General features: G+C 42.3%; 1 protein-coding gene across 1 annotated transcript in view; it reads right to left on the bottom strand.

Moving 5' to 3' along the window:
* The window catches only part of TNFRSF19 (TNF receptor superfamily member 19), a 30,537-nt gene that overhangs the window by 321 nt on the left and 12,712 nt on the right, over nucleotides 1–17,504 (bottom strand). Inside the window, exons 5-8 of the mRNA XM_056858555.1 lie at nucleotides 5,460–5,624; nucleotides 4,879–4,995; nucleotides 3,394–3,496; nucleotides 1,508–1,899 (exon numbers count right to left, since the gene is read on the bottom strand). Coding sequence (XP_056714533.1) covers nucleotides 1,515–1,899; nucleotides 3,394–3,496; nucleotides 4,879–4,995; nucleotides 5,460–5,624 — 770 coding nt within the window. The 3' untranslated portion in view covers nucleotides 1,508–1,514. The remainder of the gene's footprint in view (nucleotides 1–1,507; nucleotides 1,900–3,393; nucleotides 3,497–4,878; nucleotides 4,996–5,459; nucleotides 5,625–17,504) is intronic.

Genomic DNA, 17,504 nt, shown 5'->3' with positions numbered 1-17,504 from the left:
AAAAGTTTATCGTTTCCTCTAATACTTGCATTCATAAACGTTAGGAAGGCTATCGTTAGTCAAGCATGGCACTCACCTCTGAGGGAGTGAGCTGTGACTCACGAAAGCTCATACCCTGCCAGAAATTTTGTGAGTCTTTAAGGGTGCTACTGGATTCTTGCTCTTTTCTACAAGCGTGGCACCGTTAGTCTTTATAGAAAATAACAAAGCTTATCCAGACTTGGATGCATCTCCCCAATCAGGGCCTCTAGTTTTTGTTGTTGTGTGTGTCTAGTAGTGTACAAATACAGTTTATTTGGACCATAACGTTTAGGATTTCCTTTCAGACTATAGGGAAAACAATGAGAATATAGACGGTACAAATCAGACAAGGAAAACAGAATCTGAAACAAGTTAACAAGAGAGATCAAACGTTTTCAGCCCATCCTATCATGTGTGCATAGATTTTGTGCACAGGACAACTGGTTGTGCAAGCTAGATATGAGTAACTACAGGCAAACGTAGCACCTTTCAAGGCCGTTAATATAATTTTCAGGAGCAAGAATAACTAGCCAGGGCTGAGGAAAGGAAGGATTAAAAACGGATACTAGTCATGATGCATACCTATTCTCTCCAGGATCAGAGGAGCATACCTATTATATTAGGTGCTGTGGAACACAGGCAGGATGGTGCTGCTGCAGTTGTCTTGTTTTTGGGCTTCCTAGAGGCACCTGGTTGGCCACCGTGTGAACAGACTGCTGGACTTGATGGACCTTGTTCTGATCCAGCATGGCCTTTCTTATTTTCTTATATAGCAGGCCTATTATATTTCTTATGTAGCATGCCTGTTATATTAAGTGCTTTGGAACACAGGCAGGCCAATGCTGCTGCAGTCGTCTTGTTTGTGGGCTTCCTAGAGGCACCTAGTTGGCCACTGTGTGACAGACTGTTGGACTTGATGGGCCTTGTCTGATCCAGCAGGGCCTTTCTTATGTTCTTAAAACTTATAGAAGCAGTTTAAACCAATCTATCATTGTAAATTATGGCTTGCTTGCTGGCTGCAATCCATACAAGACAGAGGGCTGGCTGTGAGGGAAAAGGAGGAAAGAGGATTCTACTGAGCTCTCAAAACGATCCCCTCCTTGTGCTTGATGCTGAACTTGAAGATAACTTGCGTGAGGATCAGAAGGCTTCGTGCTGTTAGTGTTTAATTTTGTAAAGTTACCTTCGTATGTCAAATCTTTATGATTTAAATTTCATGCTGTGCCAGAGCTCAGATAAAGGTACTGTTATTTCTTTCCTCAAATCTTCCTCCTTTGCTAATTCCTGTGGTCCAAGCGCGTTAGAAATTGGTCTGTGTTTTCAGCTTTTGGGAAGCATGTTAAGGTCATACTGTAAAGTCAGAATTAGTAGCTTAGGGTCTTTTAGACACTAATTTCATTTAGATAAGAATTTTCTTTTCCTAAGCAACATTAGTAACTGTTTAACCATGTCTGGTAGACAACACCATTTACTGCTGTGCTTTTACCTGGCCATCAATTTCTGGAATTGTTAGCTGCTCCATCCTGTTCTGTTGCTGACAATGGTTCAGGAGCTAACATCTGATTTAATGAAGTAGTAGTACAGTATGTTTTGGGCGGAAGTTCGACTGACTCTGCCAGGCTTCTAAAATGAGACTTCGTAGACATGAATAGATTTAAGTCCCGGTCATTATTTGAATCCATAATGTTTTTCTCAGTCTCTAGGCTGAAAGAATTTTCATCTTCTCCTGTTAGCTCAGGATATGATTCACAGAAAGAGATGCTGTCACAACAACCTGGCTTTTGGATAAGGGGCCAAGCGTCTGAAAGTTCTCCACAGGTAGAGAGTGAAAGGGAACCGAGGAATGCTGGAATCATTTCACCAACAGAATTTGTATTCCTGAAATGGTTATGAGAAATAAGAGCTGAGTAAGTTTCAAAAACAACATTACAAAGTAAGAACCAAAGAAAGAGATGGTGCTTTTAGGTCATTAAGGATGTTACAGGCTTAACTCAGTAGTGTCCATGACATATAAATAAAGTGTGGAATGTGGTTACAAGTGCACTCAAAATGAACTGAAATTTGAGGCCCCTCTACTGCATCCTATTCTCTTTTTGCCTGTTTTTCCAGGGTGAGTAATAGCTTAAGCTATTTATTTATCAAATTTCTACCCCACCTTATCTCTGCAAACTCAGTGTGGCTAACTGAACAGCAAAAGCAGCAGGATGTAGACATCACAAATGACCAACAAGGTAAAACCAATTAAGAGCTGGTACATATAGTTAAAAGCCTAAACAGTTCAAACAGCCAAAGACTTGGTACCAAAAGCCCTCTAGATCATGCTGAGAAGATCCAGTGTTTCATTTTATTAGGCCTTAGTTAGTATTGAAAACGTCCACTATCTGTGCATAGGAATTACACCATAAGAAACCAACCACTGGCCAAAAGCCTCCTAACACAAACAGAGCCAACAAGCCCAACAGAACCAACATCAAACCAGAGAATCCCAGCAGAACCACAGGCAAATGTGGTAAGCCCACCACAACCAATGTCAAACCAGAAAACATATAAATAAATAAATCCAAGCCAAACTGATGGAAGCAAGGGACACTGTTGTAAGGCCCACAGAACAAGTGTTGAATGAGGAAATCCAAGCAGAACCACAGACCAATGTGGGAAGCAAAACACAACCAAGATCAAACTGGAGAATCCAAGGCAAACCAGCTTAAGCAAGGGACATTGTTGCAACACCAGCACAACCAATTTCAAACCAGAGAATCCAAACCAAACCAACCTGGCAAGCCAATACCAAGATCTGGCAAAAAAAAAAAAAAAAACCCACTGACATGGACACAATGTAAAATTGAAGAAAATGTCCTGGGATCCTTAAAATGCTGGCTCTGAATATCTCTGCATATTCCCCAATATTTCCAAAAAAATTTGGGACCCGTTTACCGGTATCCTGAAAAATCCCGAATGCCCTCCAGACACCCAGATATATATTTGGGCTGGAAATATCTGAACACACACTCCTAACTGGTGATATCACTCTTTTGAGCAACCTGCCAGTTTAAACAAGAACACAGTACTTTATAGATCCAGTAGAAGGCAGTCCCCTGAGTGTGCAAAGGTAATAAAACAATCTGCAACAACTATGCTGTTTTGTTAGCGTTCAGACCATTATAAGTGGATCCCATTTAATTTTTCTTTTAGGTACAAAAGTCATATTGGTTTTGCGATTAAGATGAATTCTCCATGAAGCTGACAGAAAACTTTTGACATAAGTTAAAAATGTTTTTTTACCCCATTCCACTGGAATATGCATATTCTATGCAAAATATTAAACCGACTAAGATACAGTTAGCAATAAGGACTTGTCAAAAACAGAATTACCTTTCATGAAGCGTAGTCTGAGAGTGAAAAGGACAATTCCGGCAGCTGTGCTCCAGGCTGCAAGTATCATCACAGCACAAGGAGGGAATCAGATGCACTGGGCCTACAAAGTAAGACTTGCCTTAATAAACATATGAACCACACACCATCTGGAGCAGAGGTTCCCAAACTGTGCTCCAAGGAGCACTTGGTGCTCCACGAAACATCTCCTAGTGCTCCATGAAGAGAATGGAAAGAAAAATACTGCTTTCATTCAGTTTAGCATATAGGTAGTAGGCAAAAATTAGTGCTCCGTGACGAATTTCTCTCCTGAAAAGTGCTCCATGACTCAAAAGGTTTGGGAAACTCTGATCTGGAGTAACTGAGTATCAACCCAGGAATAGTCTTGACAATCAAGTTAAAAGTGATTACTGTGGAAGGAAGGCTGAAACTACTGCCCATCCACAGGTTAGCTAAGCATAGCAAAAGCACACCTACAGACCTGGAAGCCATAGGCACTTTACCAGACAAAGAGTGGACTGTTGTGATGATCTTGGCCTTAGTGATGTGGAAGAGCATTCAGAAAAAAATACTGCTTTGTCCCTGTATCTGATCACAATTCTTGTGCTTCCCTTCCAGCGTCAATCTTTGTCTAACTTCTGCTTGATGGATTTTGATGTTTTTGCTCCACACTGTAATAATTAACTTCAAAAAATGCCAAGATTCTGGGCAAAATTCGAGATAACTAACTGGAGGAAAAAACCCTCTCCCCCACTACAAAGATTCCTTTGTATCCATGCTTAGGAAATATAGCTGTAAAGCACAACGGACACACAGAAAGCCATAATTACAAGTTAAATCACAATCTAATTTGGGTACCCTTAAAAAAGATTCTGAAGTAAATAGTATAGAATGTACAGCTTTCTATACATGGCATATTTCCAACCACAAATTTATCAGATGCCAGATGTCGGATTTCTATTTTACATAAAAGAGGCTAAATTCCTCTCCTTGACTGTTAGAAAGAAATCAAACAAAAAAATCTCTAGTGTATGACAGAAGAAAATCTAATGTTACCCTGGCAGGGATAGGATATATTTTCGGTATGACCTTATAATCTGTCCCAGTGCCCAGGTACATTTTTAAAAAATGTAATCTTCTCTAATTTATCCTCAGAAATATTAGTGTAAAAGATTATTTCTGGGAATGGGTAAGCTATGAGGATAGAACTGCACCATACCTAAAAATATACTCCTGTATATTCCAACTGATTGAAATGTACTCAGCAGCTTGGTAGCAACTGGTTTTGTTATGATAGGATTCGCCATTTCAAAATGTTATGTTCTGTCACAGCAGTTCAGTTCCTCAATCCTATGAAGAGACGATTATCTGAGAATGAGGTGTCTTAAACTATGAAGCCAAACTTAGAATTTCTGCCTCTCTTGTGCTCCTACTGCTTCAACTATTCCTGCTCCCATAAAACCCCACAGAGAAGACGGTACTTACCACACATGTCCCGTTGGCACTGGCAACAGGCTCTGTGAGGATAGACATTAAGGTGTGGTCTGTCGAAACATGATAGTTCAGAGCCTTCATAGTGAATGTCCTGCGATCTCACAGACCCTTTAGAACAGAGACACTGTGTGTTGATACAATATTCACAATATTATCTAGTCATATCCAGTATAATTTCACACTCCTAAACAAGTATAATTTACTGCTTTGAGTCTTTGAGCTGAAAGCAATTTATCACAGCGGGGTATTTTGCTGCTCCCTTGCATCTCCAACAAACATTGCCGGTGCTCAGTGCCGGCTTCTCCTGGCTGCCGTTTCCCCAACCCTTTCAATGCATCTTGAAATGGCGGCTGTGGTCTAGTCATGGAACGTCATGAGATCTTGTTTTTCTTTAAGGATTTTAAATCTGCCTTACTTTAATCCCCCCTCCCAATTTTTTGCAAACCTGGAGGCTGTCCCCCCACCTGCAGAAAAACCTACCCTTTCTAAACATGCCTTCTTTTTGTGGATTTCTTGATCCACATTCTGGGACGTGTTCAGGATTAGATCTGTTGACAGTATGAGAAACTTACAGTTTGGCTTCTTTTCCATAAACTGCCTTTTGCAATAGATCACACACAGGATGAGGAGGGCCAGGAGTACAGTGGCCAGAGCACTGCATATCACAGCCGCCAGGGCCGTGTCTCGCGGGCTGGAAGCAGTTGACGGGATTTTTATCAGATTCACTTTTGTAGTGCCTAAACACAGACAAGTAGATACACTGTTTAGGGATATGAAATCGCGTGCAACAGGGTCTGAGCATATAAATGTGAGCTTTTTTAAAGAACCTTGCCTCCAACAAGGAACATGATGTTTAATACATGTTATCCTTAAATACATTGGTAGGGAAAAATGTTTTAGCATAAGTCTACTAAATATATGGGTTACAGGTGCCTAAACTGGACCACATCTTGTGTTTCTATTTTTCATCTACTTCAAGAAAAATCAAAACTTCAGTTAAACGTTACTTTCCCCTCATGTTGTTACATTCTGAATCAACTACTGAGAATACCCCATTTCATCTATTCCATTAAGAGGGAGGATATAATTACATACATACACAAACACACATATTAAACTATACATAGGCAGACAACCTGAGGCCCCCCTGCTAAATATATAAGCTGCTTTATACTGAATCAGACCCTCGGCCCATCAAGGTCAGCATTGCCTCCTCCAACTCACAGTGGCTCTCCTCGCTGGATGATCTTGGGCCACACAAACATATTCTCAGACTAATCTACCTTACAGGGTTATTGTGAGGATAAAATGAGGCACAGGAGAAAAATATCAGGAACTTGGTCCCCATGTTTGTTATCAATCTAACTTTGGGTACAGGTCACAACAAAAGATGATAGTTCTTGTTGTTGCTTCATCTGTTACTGCTGCAGCTCTTTTGGCAGGAGGCAGAACTGCTCATTCAGTACTCTACAGTTATAAATTGAAGCCCAGTGAGCTACAGGGTTGATGAGTGGAGCAAGTGGGCACACCTCTAGTAGGACATAAAGTGCATGAACCTAAGGGGGATTTTCCTCTTAATCACAGCTAATTATAACTTCAGTGTTAGGGTGATCATTTATAAAGAAAACAGAACAACACAGGAAATCATTTCTAGTATTTTAAGTATCTTTCTTTCTTGTGCCATTAAAATGTGGTAGGGCTGCCAACAAGCTTGGAGAAAAATGTAACATCTCTTTCATAGAGGCTTAATAGGATGCAATTTACCGGGTGATGCAAGTCACATCCATGACATGAAAAGCTTCACCGGCTGATTTCCACATATTCAGCCTCTAGTAAAGGACAGGACATTTTTCTCTGGGCCTCTTGGCAGCCCTAGGAAGGCAGGTTGGCTATATATAAGCACTGATCCCTGTTCTGATCTACTTCCACTCCTTGAAAAAACAAATAATCTGTGCCAGGCTTAAAGAAGGCTCACTCTTGTTGCATGCACTAGAGCTTTTATTTATTACAGTTTTACAACTACCAACTCATCTGAGGCAGTGCTTGCGGAACCCCACATTATTCCAACAAGAAAGAAAGAAAGAAAGAAAGAAAGAAAGAAAGAAAGAAAGAAAGAAAGAAAGAAAGAAAGAAAGAAAGAAAGAAAGAAAGAAAGAAAGATAGATTGTTTATGCATGGGTACTTTCACTCACGTTCACCCCTGTCTGTCTCCGTTGTTCCTTGGAGTTATGCATGAGTTTTCCCTCCATTAGAGATGACCTCACTGCCAGCCTTCTCAATGTCCAGGTCTCCCCGTTCTTCTATTAACCCGATTCTTCCCTCTCCCCTGAGCTCAGCCCACTTGAAATCCCCATGCATAAGGCAAAGTGCAGTACATAGAACCTTGGTTTCTCTCACAGCAAGCAGACAACCAATTACAAAGCAGCATGTCAAGGGGTGGGGATTCAAATACTTCCTAATTTGAGCTTGGAGATTGCTGGTGCATAGACTCCCAACAGCAAAGTGTGGGTCCAGCGAGAAACAAACCTCACGTAAAACTCCCATGCATAAAGAAAGAAAGAAAGAAAGAAAGAAAGAAAGAAAGAAGGAACGAAGGAACGAAGGAACGAAGGAACGAAGGAACGAAGGAACGAAGGAACGAAAAAATTTTCTATTACCAAAAGATTGTACAGAAACAACCCAGATGTATTAGTTTTGAAAGCATGAAAATTAGGCCATGCCTGAACAAGGCTGAAGGACTATAATTTCCTGCAAAACAATCTTTCCAGTTATAATGGCCAGTTGGGAGATCAAGGACTGCCAAAATATGGTAAAACCACTATAAACTCTTACACGTAAAAAAGCTGTTATGTTAAAGCTACAAAATTACCTAACAGGAGAAAGAAGCCTTCTTCCTCTTAAGGCCTATGTTACCAGACTAGCAGCAAGAGAGGAATTAAAATCTCTCCTCTGGGGAAAAAAACTGGCTGGGGTACATATAAGGGGAATCATCCGACAACTACATGCTTGTTGGAAGACTTGAACTGATAACAGAGCATGCCTCGATCAAACACTTTCTCCAAGTTAGCTATAGTGTATGAATCTGTTGAATGAGTGATTCAGGAACCATTTACAATGGAATTCATCTTACACAGTATACGATTTACACTTTTCCAGGTGTCATGTTTTCCCCCCAAAATCCATGTGCACGTATATTACACTTATATTGGTGTAATATCATATATTGTTTATCTTTTGTGGGCTCTAGGTGGTTCATGCGACATTTTAAGACTTATACTGAACCGAGTACTTTGCTCCTTTGCCAATACAATGTAACAGTACATGAAACTACAATGCAATGCAATAAAACATTGCTATGAGGCTACAATACCTTTGGAAGTAAATATGTGGAGCGAGTCATGGCAAAATGGCCTTGTGTGGTCCTTGTCCCAGCACAGGGATATGGCATATAACCTGCTGTCACAGGCCCCAAGGTGCTCTTATTCACCTTTCCAGTCTTATTCCCCTGGCCGAACCCAAATTATTCATGTTACTGCCTCTAGAAGATTGTAGAGATACGCCTGCCTAGTCTTCTGGAAACCAAACTCCCTATGTTCGTGTCTTCTTCCATATGACCAATGAGGGTCAGCCAGCAGTTGTATGGTGAGGGGCATGAGTACACTGAGGGAGGGGGGAGGTTGCCTGGTACATATTATCCTAAATCCTAATGGGTAGGGCTGGATGGTGTTGTGGAAGGGAGGGGTCCAGTGTTGCTCTAGGGTCGGACCTGGTGATGTCAAATTTAATAGTATTACCGGTAATAGTACATCCACTCAACAGTAGGTTTGGTATATGTGGATAGTCACAGTCATGAGGCTTTAAAGAGATGAGATATTCATACATGAACACACACGAAGCTGCCTTATACTGAATCAAGACTGTTGGTCCGTCAAGGTCAGTACTGGCTACTCAGACTGGCAGCAGCTCTCAGGCATTCGCATCACCTACTGCCTGGTCCTTTTAACTAGAGATGCTGGGGACTGAACCTGGGACCTTCTGCATGCAAAGCGAAAGCGCTTCCACTGAGCCAAAGCCCCAAATTAGCTGACTAAACAATAACAAATAACATGGAAATTAACTATGTGCTCAGATATAAAATGTAGTTGAGTTGTTAATGCCCTCTCTCAGTCTCCAATTTACATGTGAAGTAGACACTAAAAGCAGGCATGTATGAGAGTCCTAGAAGTCACATATCTGTGATATGGCATACAATCAGCTATCTAGTGGAAAATGATTTGCTTATAATCATGCTAAGGGTTGGTTGCTTTGATTAGTTGGTTGCTTTGATTAGTTTTAATTCTCAAAAGTTGTTGTGAAGCATAAAAATGGGGAGGGGTAAAGTTCAAAACAGTATTGAGAAAAATGTTACATTTGAGGTGTGGGGAAGACGGTCACTAATCAGTCCTTTCATTGCTAATCAAGGAGATTCCTGTGTTATACCTGCCTGCAAATCAATCCCTCCCACCTAAAAATTACCAACTAATGCCAAGTAGGTAGATGTGCATAGTTACTGTGCGATGATTTGATCTGATTAGATTTATCGGCCACTCTTTCCTGGACAAGCCAGGCTCAGAGCAGCTAACAACACTTTAAAACAATTTAGAACCAATCTATTCTTTACATTAAAAATCTTAACAATAAAACCAAGCACCCTCAACTATAACAATAAAAATATCTATAATAGCAACCATAATATAGCAGCAATAACATTTAACTATTTGCAAGAGCACAGCAGAGGCAGGTATGAGGAGGAGAGGAGGCCAGCCAAATGGGAAACCATCATTGTCGTGAACCATATGCCTGGCAGAACAGCTCAGTTTTACAGGCCCTGCGGAATTTCTTTAACGTCCCCATGCCATGCCAATGCCTTGCTGCTGCAATCAATAAAGTTGTGGCCATTTCCCTCCAAACTTGGTTTGTCTGTGTCTTCTTGGCATGGGTTGGTGGAAGCCGGAGGTGCAGCTAGGCAACGGGGCCAGACCGGCACAGGGAGCGCCCGACGCAACTAGGCACTAGGCTGGCAACTCAGTTTTACAGGCCCTGCGGAACTGCTTTAAGTGCTGCAGGGTTTGAATCTCACTGGGCATAGCATTCCACCAGGCTGGGACAGCGTCTTTGCATTTTTGGCATTAAGAGTGGGGATTATTGCTGCCTCAGATTTAATTAGATTATCCCAAATGTCTTAATTGTCTTCAGTGAGCGGTTACAGAGCTGCCTGGATATTTTGCTCAGTCACCCCTTTAGCAGTGCAAGAGTTCTTTTGCTGGAGTCAGAGATTCTCGAGTTTAAACCTGCCTGAGCATTATGCATCTTAACTCCTTTAGCCCCAATCCCAGATACTGGGGGAAATGAGGACAGGCACTTGATGCTGATTATTCATGGGTGAGTCAAAGACATTCTGCATATGATCAGAGGCAAATGTTCTTTTGCATGGGCAAGGTACAATCAGGGGAGTTACAATTAATGATTTAAAAAATATACCAGGCTATGTAAAATTGGGCACCAATTTTTCTGCTTCCACTTCCCCTCCTAATGGATGCTCCAGCTATTGCTGAGCCAAATTTCCTGCTGCAACAAAGGAGGCAACCCCAAAACAGTGTAAATTTTATTGCAGCTCACTTCCTAATGTTCTCACTTATTAGTGTGGACATTAAAAAGAGAGAAACAAGCAAGAAAGAAGCAAAGGGCCCAGGGGGGAATGTTGCAGAACAGAGCAGATGAGAATGAATTTGTCAGTATGGAGCTAACTGATACCTCCAGCCTTTTTCCTGCTTCCCCTCCTGCATTCCTTCCTAGGCAACCTTGAGAAAAACTGCCCACTCATTCTTCCTTATATCTCGACAATGAAAAGGGGCTTTTTAAAACTGAAAGCTGGGAATTCAAAGATGAGGATTGCCCCCTGTAGCTACAGGCCTGGTAAGCACCTAGTAAGGGCTCAGACAAAAGTGTTACAGCCACCTCCCAGTTCCCTTGGACCTAGTTAAATTGCTGATATTAGGGGAAGATAATGTTCCAAATACCTAAAGATATAACTACAACGCTCCCAGAGACAGCCTTTCATAGAAAGCCTTGTCTTGGAACATGTGGGATAAAAGCCTGTTACACAACTGCTAGTTGTGCAGCTGGTAGGAAAGCTATACCGGTTTCTCTTGGCTGGCTCGCTGGCCTGCACAAGCGCAGTCCCATGTGTGCCTGCACAGAAGACCCCTCAACGAACAACAGTTACAGGTAAGCAACACTGTTTTTCCGCCCATGCAGGGCCAGGAACATTTCACCCTGTGTCTGAACTTATATAATGTAAAGAACCAAAAAATATAACTGAGGTGCACAACCAAAGAAAAATAATACTTTAGGTTGTGGGGTATATTATTTTCTCATCCAAAAACAAAATGAAATTTCACTGAAAATTTCTTTTCGTTTATTGATAACGTACTCAATGTTGGTTGACACTTTGGCCACCTGCCTGCCCATGGTCTGGAGACCCTGCTGACCACCTGTGCTCTGAGAAGAACCCTGAGGCCTCAGAACTGAGAGGGAGGGGAAGCTCTACCTTATTTCTCCTCTTACTCCCATAGCTGCTGCACTACCAGAGAGTGCCACTTTTCTCATCACCCCGGTTCTGGCTTCTCTCAAAAGGGTTGGGGTTGGTCCCCTCTCCCCCCCCAGACCGACCCTGGTTGCCCTGCTCTAGAAGTCCTGCAGGGGCCCAGGGTGTGTTTTCTCCAGGGTTGGGCAGGTCCTCCCTGTCTCCATCCTCCCAACCTCTCCCTTGGTGGGTCAGCGGCCCTGGCCCTGAGTTCCCGGTGAGCTGGCTGGGCTCCACCACGTGCTTGGCCCCAAGGGCTTGACTCTGCCCCATGTGTGTACCCATCCATGCCAGGCTACCTTCCCCAAAGCTGGGCTCAGTTGGCCTCAGCCCAGATGGCTGTTTGCCAACAACCTCCGGATGTTCATTGGTGCCAGCAATGGCATCTGTGTTGGGAGTTTCCCTGGAACCCATTGGCCTCCTGTTGCCTCCGCTGGCTTCCCTGATGCCGCTGGTAAGTCTGGGTGTTGTTCTGCCACCGGACAAACACAACGGACAAACTCAATTGAAAGCAGGTTGATAAGAGCCATCCAATCTACCTTTTTAATGAGCTGTATCAAACAGATTAGTTACTAATTAACATCAAATGTTTCTTTCTGAATTTAAACCAGATATGCAAGAGCACCGTAAATGGCCTTAAGAGTCAGCTGTGTTAATAAATATGTACTCTTTGTGGCAGCCACTCAGTAGAGTCAATCATTATCCCGATTCCTCCTGAGGAATTTCAAGTTCACTTCAGTCTGATGGCTGAGCAGCTACCTCTTTGTTAATAAAAAGTAATGATTAAGTTCAATTTCTCGCAGACACACTATACCTAAAACAAACACTCAGCCTCTGGCAAAGAAGGAGGCTAATTATAGGATTGACTCGAGAGATGAAAGGTTGCTTCTAGTACTAACTTGTGCAGAAAGCTGCTTAAGAGAAATACTGACATTCTCGAACCCTTTAGCTGAGCTTAACACTTTCTTCCCCAATTCCAAAGAGTAAAGCCAAACGTTATAGCTTATGGACACAATATTTCCCTACATGGCCACTATTCTCTTCTACGAAGGGATCTTTAAAGAGTTGTGGTCTTCAACCCATAAGTCAAGACATTCAGGTGTGTTCAAGAACCCCACCTGGCTGAGTCCCTGTAGAGCTGTCATTTTTTGCTTGTTTGGGAAAGATCCGTGCTATTGGTGTGCATTCTAAGAGTGCCACACACCCTACCTGTTTTTCCATGCACACTCAAAGGAGCAGTGGGATTGTGAGGTGAAGTCACTCAGTGGTAGAGAGGATTCTTCAATGGCTCTGGCTCTTAGCTTGTCCCTCACTATGACACACCTCTTGGTTCCTGGCTTGTTTTCTATCCCCAGCTCTCCTGGTCCACGGCCCATAGTCCTTTGATACCAGGGAGGTCATAACCCTCTTTCTGTCACACAACTCTAGTGCACCTTGGTCTGGAAATTTTGAAGACCCCAAAGACCCCAGGGCATTATGCTGTGAGCTTTTTTGAACTTTTTTGTTGTTGAAAAAGCTGCCTATAAATGGTTAAAATAAGATAATGAATAAACACGAGTTCCGTTTCCCCCCTCAGTGGGCACATGAGGTCATTATGGGGAATGGAAGGTCTGTGCAAAAGTAACATATCCCTATCTTGTAGGATTTCCAGGTCCCCCTTGGCCACCAGTGGAGGATGAGGGGGTAGGGTTGCCAGATCCAGGTTGGAAAACTCCTAGATATTTGGGAGTGGAGCCTGTGAAGGACAGGGACCTTGGTGGGATACAATGCCATAGAGTCCACCCTCCAAAGCATCCAATTTTTCAAGGGGAACTGACGTTTGTAGTATGGAAATGAGCTGTAATTCTGGGGTATTCCCAGGTCCCACCTGGAGGCTGGCATCCCTACTATCTAGCTTGCCTGTTCTGCTTAGTCGAGGAATATAGCCCCATTTTCCTTGACGCAGCAGAGGTGGAGGGTTAGATAGGGATATGAGTGGTACTCATAGACATCCTGTTCCTCATAATAGCCTGATGTGCACATTGTACATATGATTTGGGGGGGGGGGAGAAAAAAGGGCTCTATTATGCGTTATGTGGGTGCCATACTCATGTGAGAAAGAATCATGCCCAATGTATTTATTAATCCAAACAATACAGACATCTTGATACAAGCAAAAATTCCCCAGAATGTAATTTGAATGAGTTTGGAAAAACTACAACATATAATTGAGGGCTTGCATATATCTGAGCCCTGACCTGGATGGGCCAGGCAGCCTGATCTCGTCAGATCTCAGAAGCTAAGCAGGATCAGCCCTGGTTAGTACTTGGATGGGAGACCACCAAGGAATACCAGGGTTGGTGTGCAGAGGAAGGCTCTGGCAAACCACCTCTGATAGTCTCTTGCCATGAAAACCCCAAAAGGGGTCGCCATAAGTTGGCTGCGACTTGACGGCACTTTACACACACACATACATCTGTGGGAAAGGTATTAAAACTCAAGAGGTATTGAGCCTTCTGACTAAGCACCAATACAGAAGTTGGAAGTCTCCTATTATAACGGACTATTATAAGAAATATGTAAACTGCACTCAGAGAAAACACACAACGTTTATAATTGATCGGGAAAATAAATTGGATTGAAAGGAGCTTTCTTCCCCCACCCCCCACATCCAGCTAAATTGCAACAAATCAGCTTGCACATTCTGAGAAGACAAATGGCTTGAATCACGTAATGGGGCAGTGGTCCCAGGGGGTGCACTTGTCTGGGTTCTGGCGAAGAATGTCATAGAGTGAGGCAATGCTTTAAAAGGCAATTGATAGAAAGGCTGCAGGGAAAGAAGCAGTTACGTTAATAAGCCAAAAACATGAGTGGCAAAAGTATGACGGTAGTTGCTTGTCCTGTAAGTGCTTCAGAGAAGCTCTGAACTCCAGAGAGGGAGCCGTCTAGACAGTAAATTGGGGGAAGAGGCAAATGTGCAATGCATTATAAAGAAAAGAGCTTGGGCTGTTGATGGAGAGGCGCTAGCATTGTGTGTTTCGGGGGATCTGTCACACAGCTGCTTCGTAATGGAAGAACTTGGGTATGACAAGGGCAGACTTTGCAGTGATCTTAAGGACGATTTCCGAGCAATCCTAAATAGAGCCACACCCTTCCAAGCCTATTTGCTTCAATGCACTTAGAAAGGAGTAACTCTGCTTAGGATTGCACTATTAGTTGTGTGTCCCATTGAAATCAGTGGGACCTTTCCCAGAAAATGTCTTTAGGGTTGGGGTGTTCAGCTTTAACAAGTGATCATTAAATGATGACAACTGGCTAGCTTTAACATAAAGGAGAGACCTCTTCAGCTTCCCATTACTATTCTAACTTGGTGCCCGGATCCACTACTGTAATTGAAACATCTCGCCTGACCAAAAGAGCTTTTTACCAGCCTTATCTGATGGAAAGTCTGCAAATTTTAATATACTGAACCTTGCAAATATGTCCAATAATTGTTTTCCATGTACAGAAAGGTTGGTAATTCAGGATAACCATCCTGAGTAAACAACCTTGGTCATATAAAAGAGCCGCTGATTTCTACATTTGTATGAAATTAGAACATTGCAGAGGAAATGCTGATACAACCAACACTGAGACGCTGTGTATTAAATCCGTCTAGAATCTTGTTTTGCTAAATATAATATGCTGTAATCAGTACTTGTGGTCAAAAAGAAGTTTTTTTCTCCAATTTCCTTGAAAAATAAAACCAGAAATAGAGGGCGTGTAAGAAGATCCTAGTGTAGAGTTTACTAAACAAATGCTCAAGGGCCAAATTATGTTGAGTTCCATATCTTCTCAATTCCTTTAATCAGGCCCCATTATCTTGGTCTGTGCCACTACAGCCATATGTTCACTTTAAGCAAATACAAAAGTACTATAATTATCAAAAATTTTGGTACAGTGGGCCAAACTGGATAAGATGCTTGGAGGTCTGTTGACTTTTTAAAAAATTTTTTTGGAGTTTGAAGTAGTTGCAGTGGGACCTGCATCTGGACCCCACTGTTGGGGGAGGGGACGTATAACTCTTCCACCAGATTGTTTTCAAAATCTAAATTTCTCTCCCAGACTGCTTATTTGTCCCACAGAGGAAAACATACAGATATGTGAATGGAGTCTGTTTCCCCCCATGGGGGGAAACAGAGGCTTCAGGGGACCGTTCAGATCAGGAAAATGGCACTGTGGGGGAAACTAGCCTCTCCTCTCCCCGAATCCCCAATCTACATCACCTGCAGTTGTTTTGAATTTTAAAAAATGGGAGGTGCAATCATGGATTTCCCAATAATACACAACAGAGCTATTTATTGTTTGATTTATATCTAGCTGGCATCACTATTTTCACAAGTTTGTGACTTGTGCAAAATCTTCTATGGAATCATTTCCTTCCTCTGTGTGAATGGCATATATTTTCTGCTACATATTTTAAGGTACGATAAATAATATGATTTGCCAAAGATATTTTTTTTGAAGTCAAGTGGCCTGTGCTCAAGGAAACAACTTTATAAAATTATAATTGCATCTTGTTCTGTAATTCTTTATTTGAACTGAACCCAAGTCCAAATAGACTGAACTCGTTGGAGAGTGGTCCCAGTAACTTCAACCTCATTTTCAGTGTGCTCTATCAATATCTGATGATCTACATTATGAAAGAGAGTTGACACGCCCAAAAGAATTAGCTCTATCTAACTCTTGTTCCAGGGGAAACAAGGGGGGTTACCGCACTTGTATTCCCAGCGATGTATTAAGAGTTTGAAAATGTTATAAAAAATACTGTTCACACTTTCTATGTATTCCCACCGATGTATTAAGAGTTTGAAAACGTTATAAAAAATACTGTTCGCACTTTGTTTGGCCCCTTTAGCTGTGAAGACGTCTTCCAACCATTTATAAGCCGTGGTATCCAAAAACCCTTTTAAAGCGATGTTTTTTATAATATTTTCAAACTCTTAATACATTGCTGGGAATACAATGTGCGGTAACCCCCAAGGACAGGAAGGTGAGGTGGGAGGACAAAAACATAGAGCTCGTTGTTGTAGGCCCAACCATGGTTCAACATTAAATGTGAACCAAGTTACAGAGTTCAGAGTGTCAAAAAGGACATCTAATTAAACCTAGCTCCATAGATAAGACCACACACATCAACACAAGACCAACCTATGCAACTCAAAGCACAGTGTGCCACAAGAAAGCTGATGCACTGCAGAAAAGTGCATGTAGCTTTTTGTCAAAGTCACAGTTCACGTGTCATGTGACACTATGGTTGAATTAAACTAGCTGTGATTAGTGTGATCGTCGGAACACGGGTCACTCCATTAACTATAAGTTCGGACAGATATGCTTAGCAGGTTACATTTGAAATAATAGTTTTAAGTTGGTCTATTAATCACAGTTACAGTATTATCCTATTACAGTACTGAGAGCCAGCGTGGTGTGGCAATTAGGAGCAGTGGACTCTAATCTGGAGAACCGGGTTTGATTCTCCACTCCTCCACATGAGCGGCAGGCTCTAATCTGGTGAACCGGGCTTGTTCCCCCACTCCTACACCTGAAGCCTGATGAGTGACCTTGGGCTAGTCACAGTTCTGTTAGAACTCTCTCAGCCCCACCATCACACAAGATGTCTGTTGTGGGAAACAAGGGAAGGCGATTGCAAGCTGGTTTGTGTCCCCTTAAAGGTAGAGAAAATCAGGGTATGAAAAACATCCCTTCTTCTTCTAAGCAGAGTTACACTCTTTTAAGTCATAAGAACATAAGAAAGGCCCTGCTGGATCAGACCAAGGCCCATCAAGTCCAGCAGTCTGTTAACACAGAGGCCAACCAGGTGCCTCTAGGAAGCCACAAACAAGACGACTGCAGCAGCACCATCCTGCCCGTGTTCCACAGCACCTAATATAATAGGCATGCTCCTCTGATACCAGAGAGAATAGGCATGCAGCATGACTAGTATCAATTTTAACTAATAGCCACAAATACCCCT

This window comes from Euleptes europaea, chromosome 12, assembly GCF_029931775.1.
Source record: "Euleptes europaea isolate rEulEur1 chromosome 12, rEulEur1.hap1, whole genome shotgun sequence".
Classification (NCBI taxonomy): Eukaryota; Metazoa; Chordata; class Lepidosauria; order Squamata; family Sphaerodactylidae; genus Euleptes; species Euleptes europaea.
This window is presented reverse-complemented; position numbering and strand designations above follow the sequence as displayed.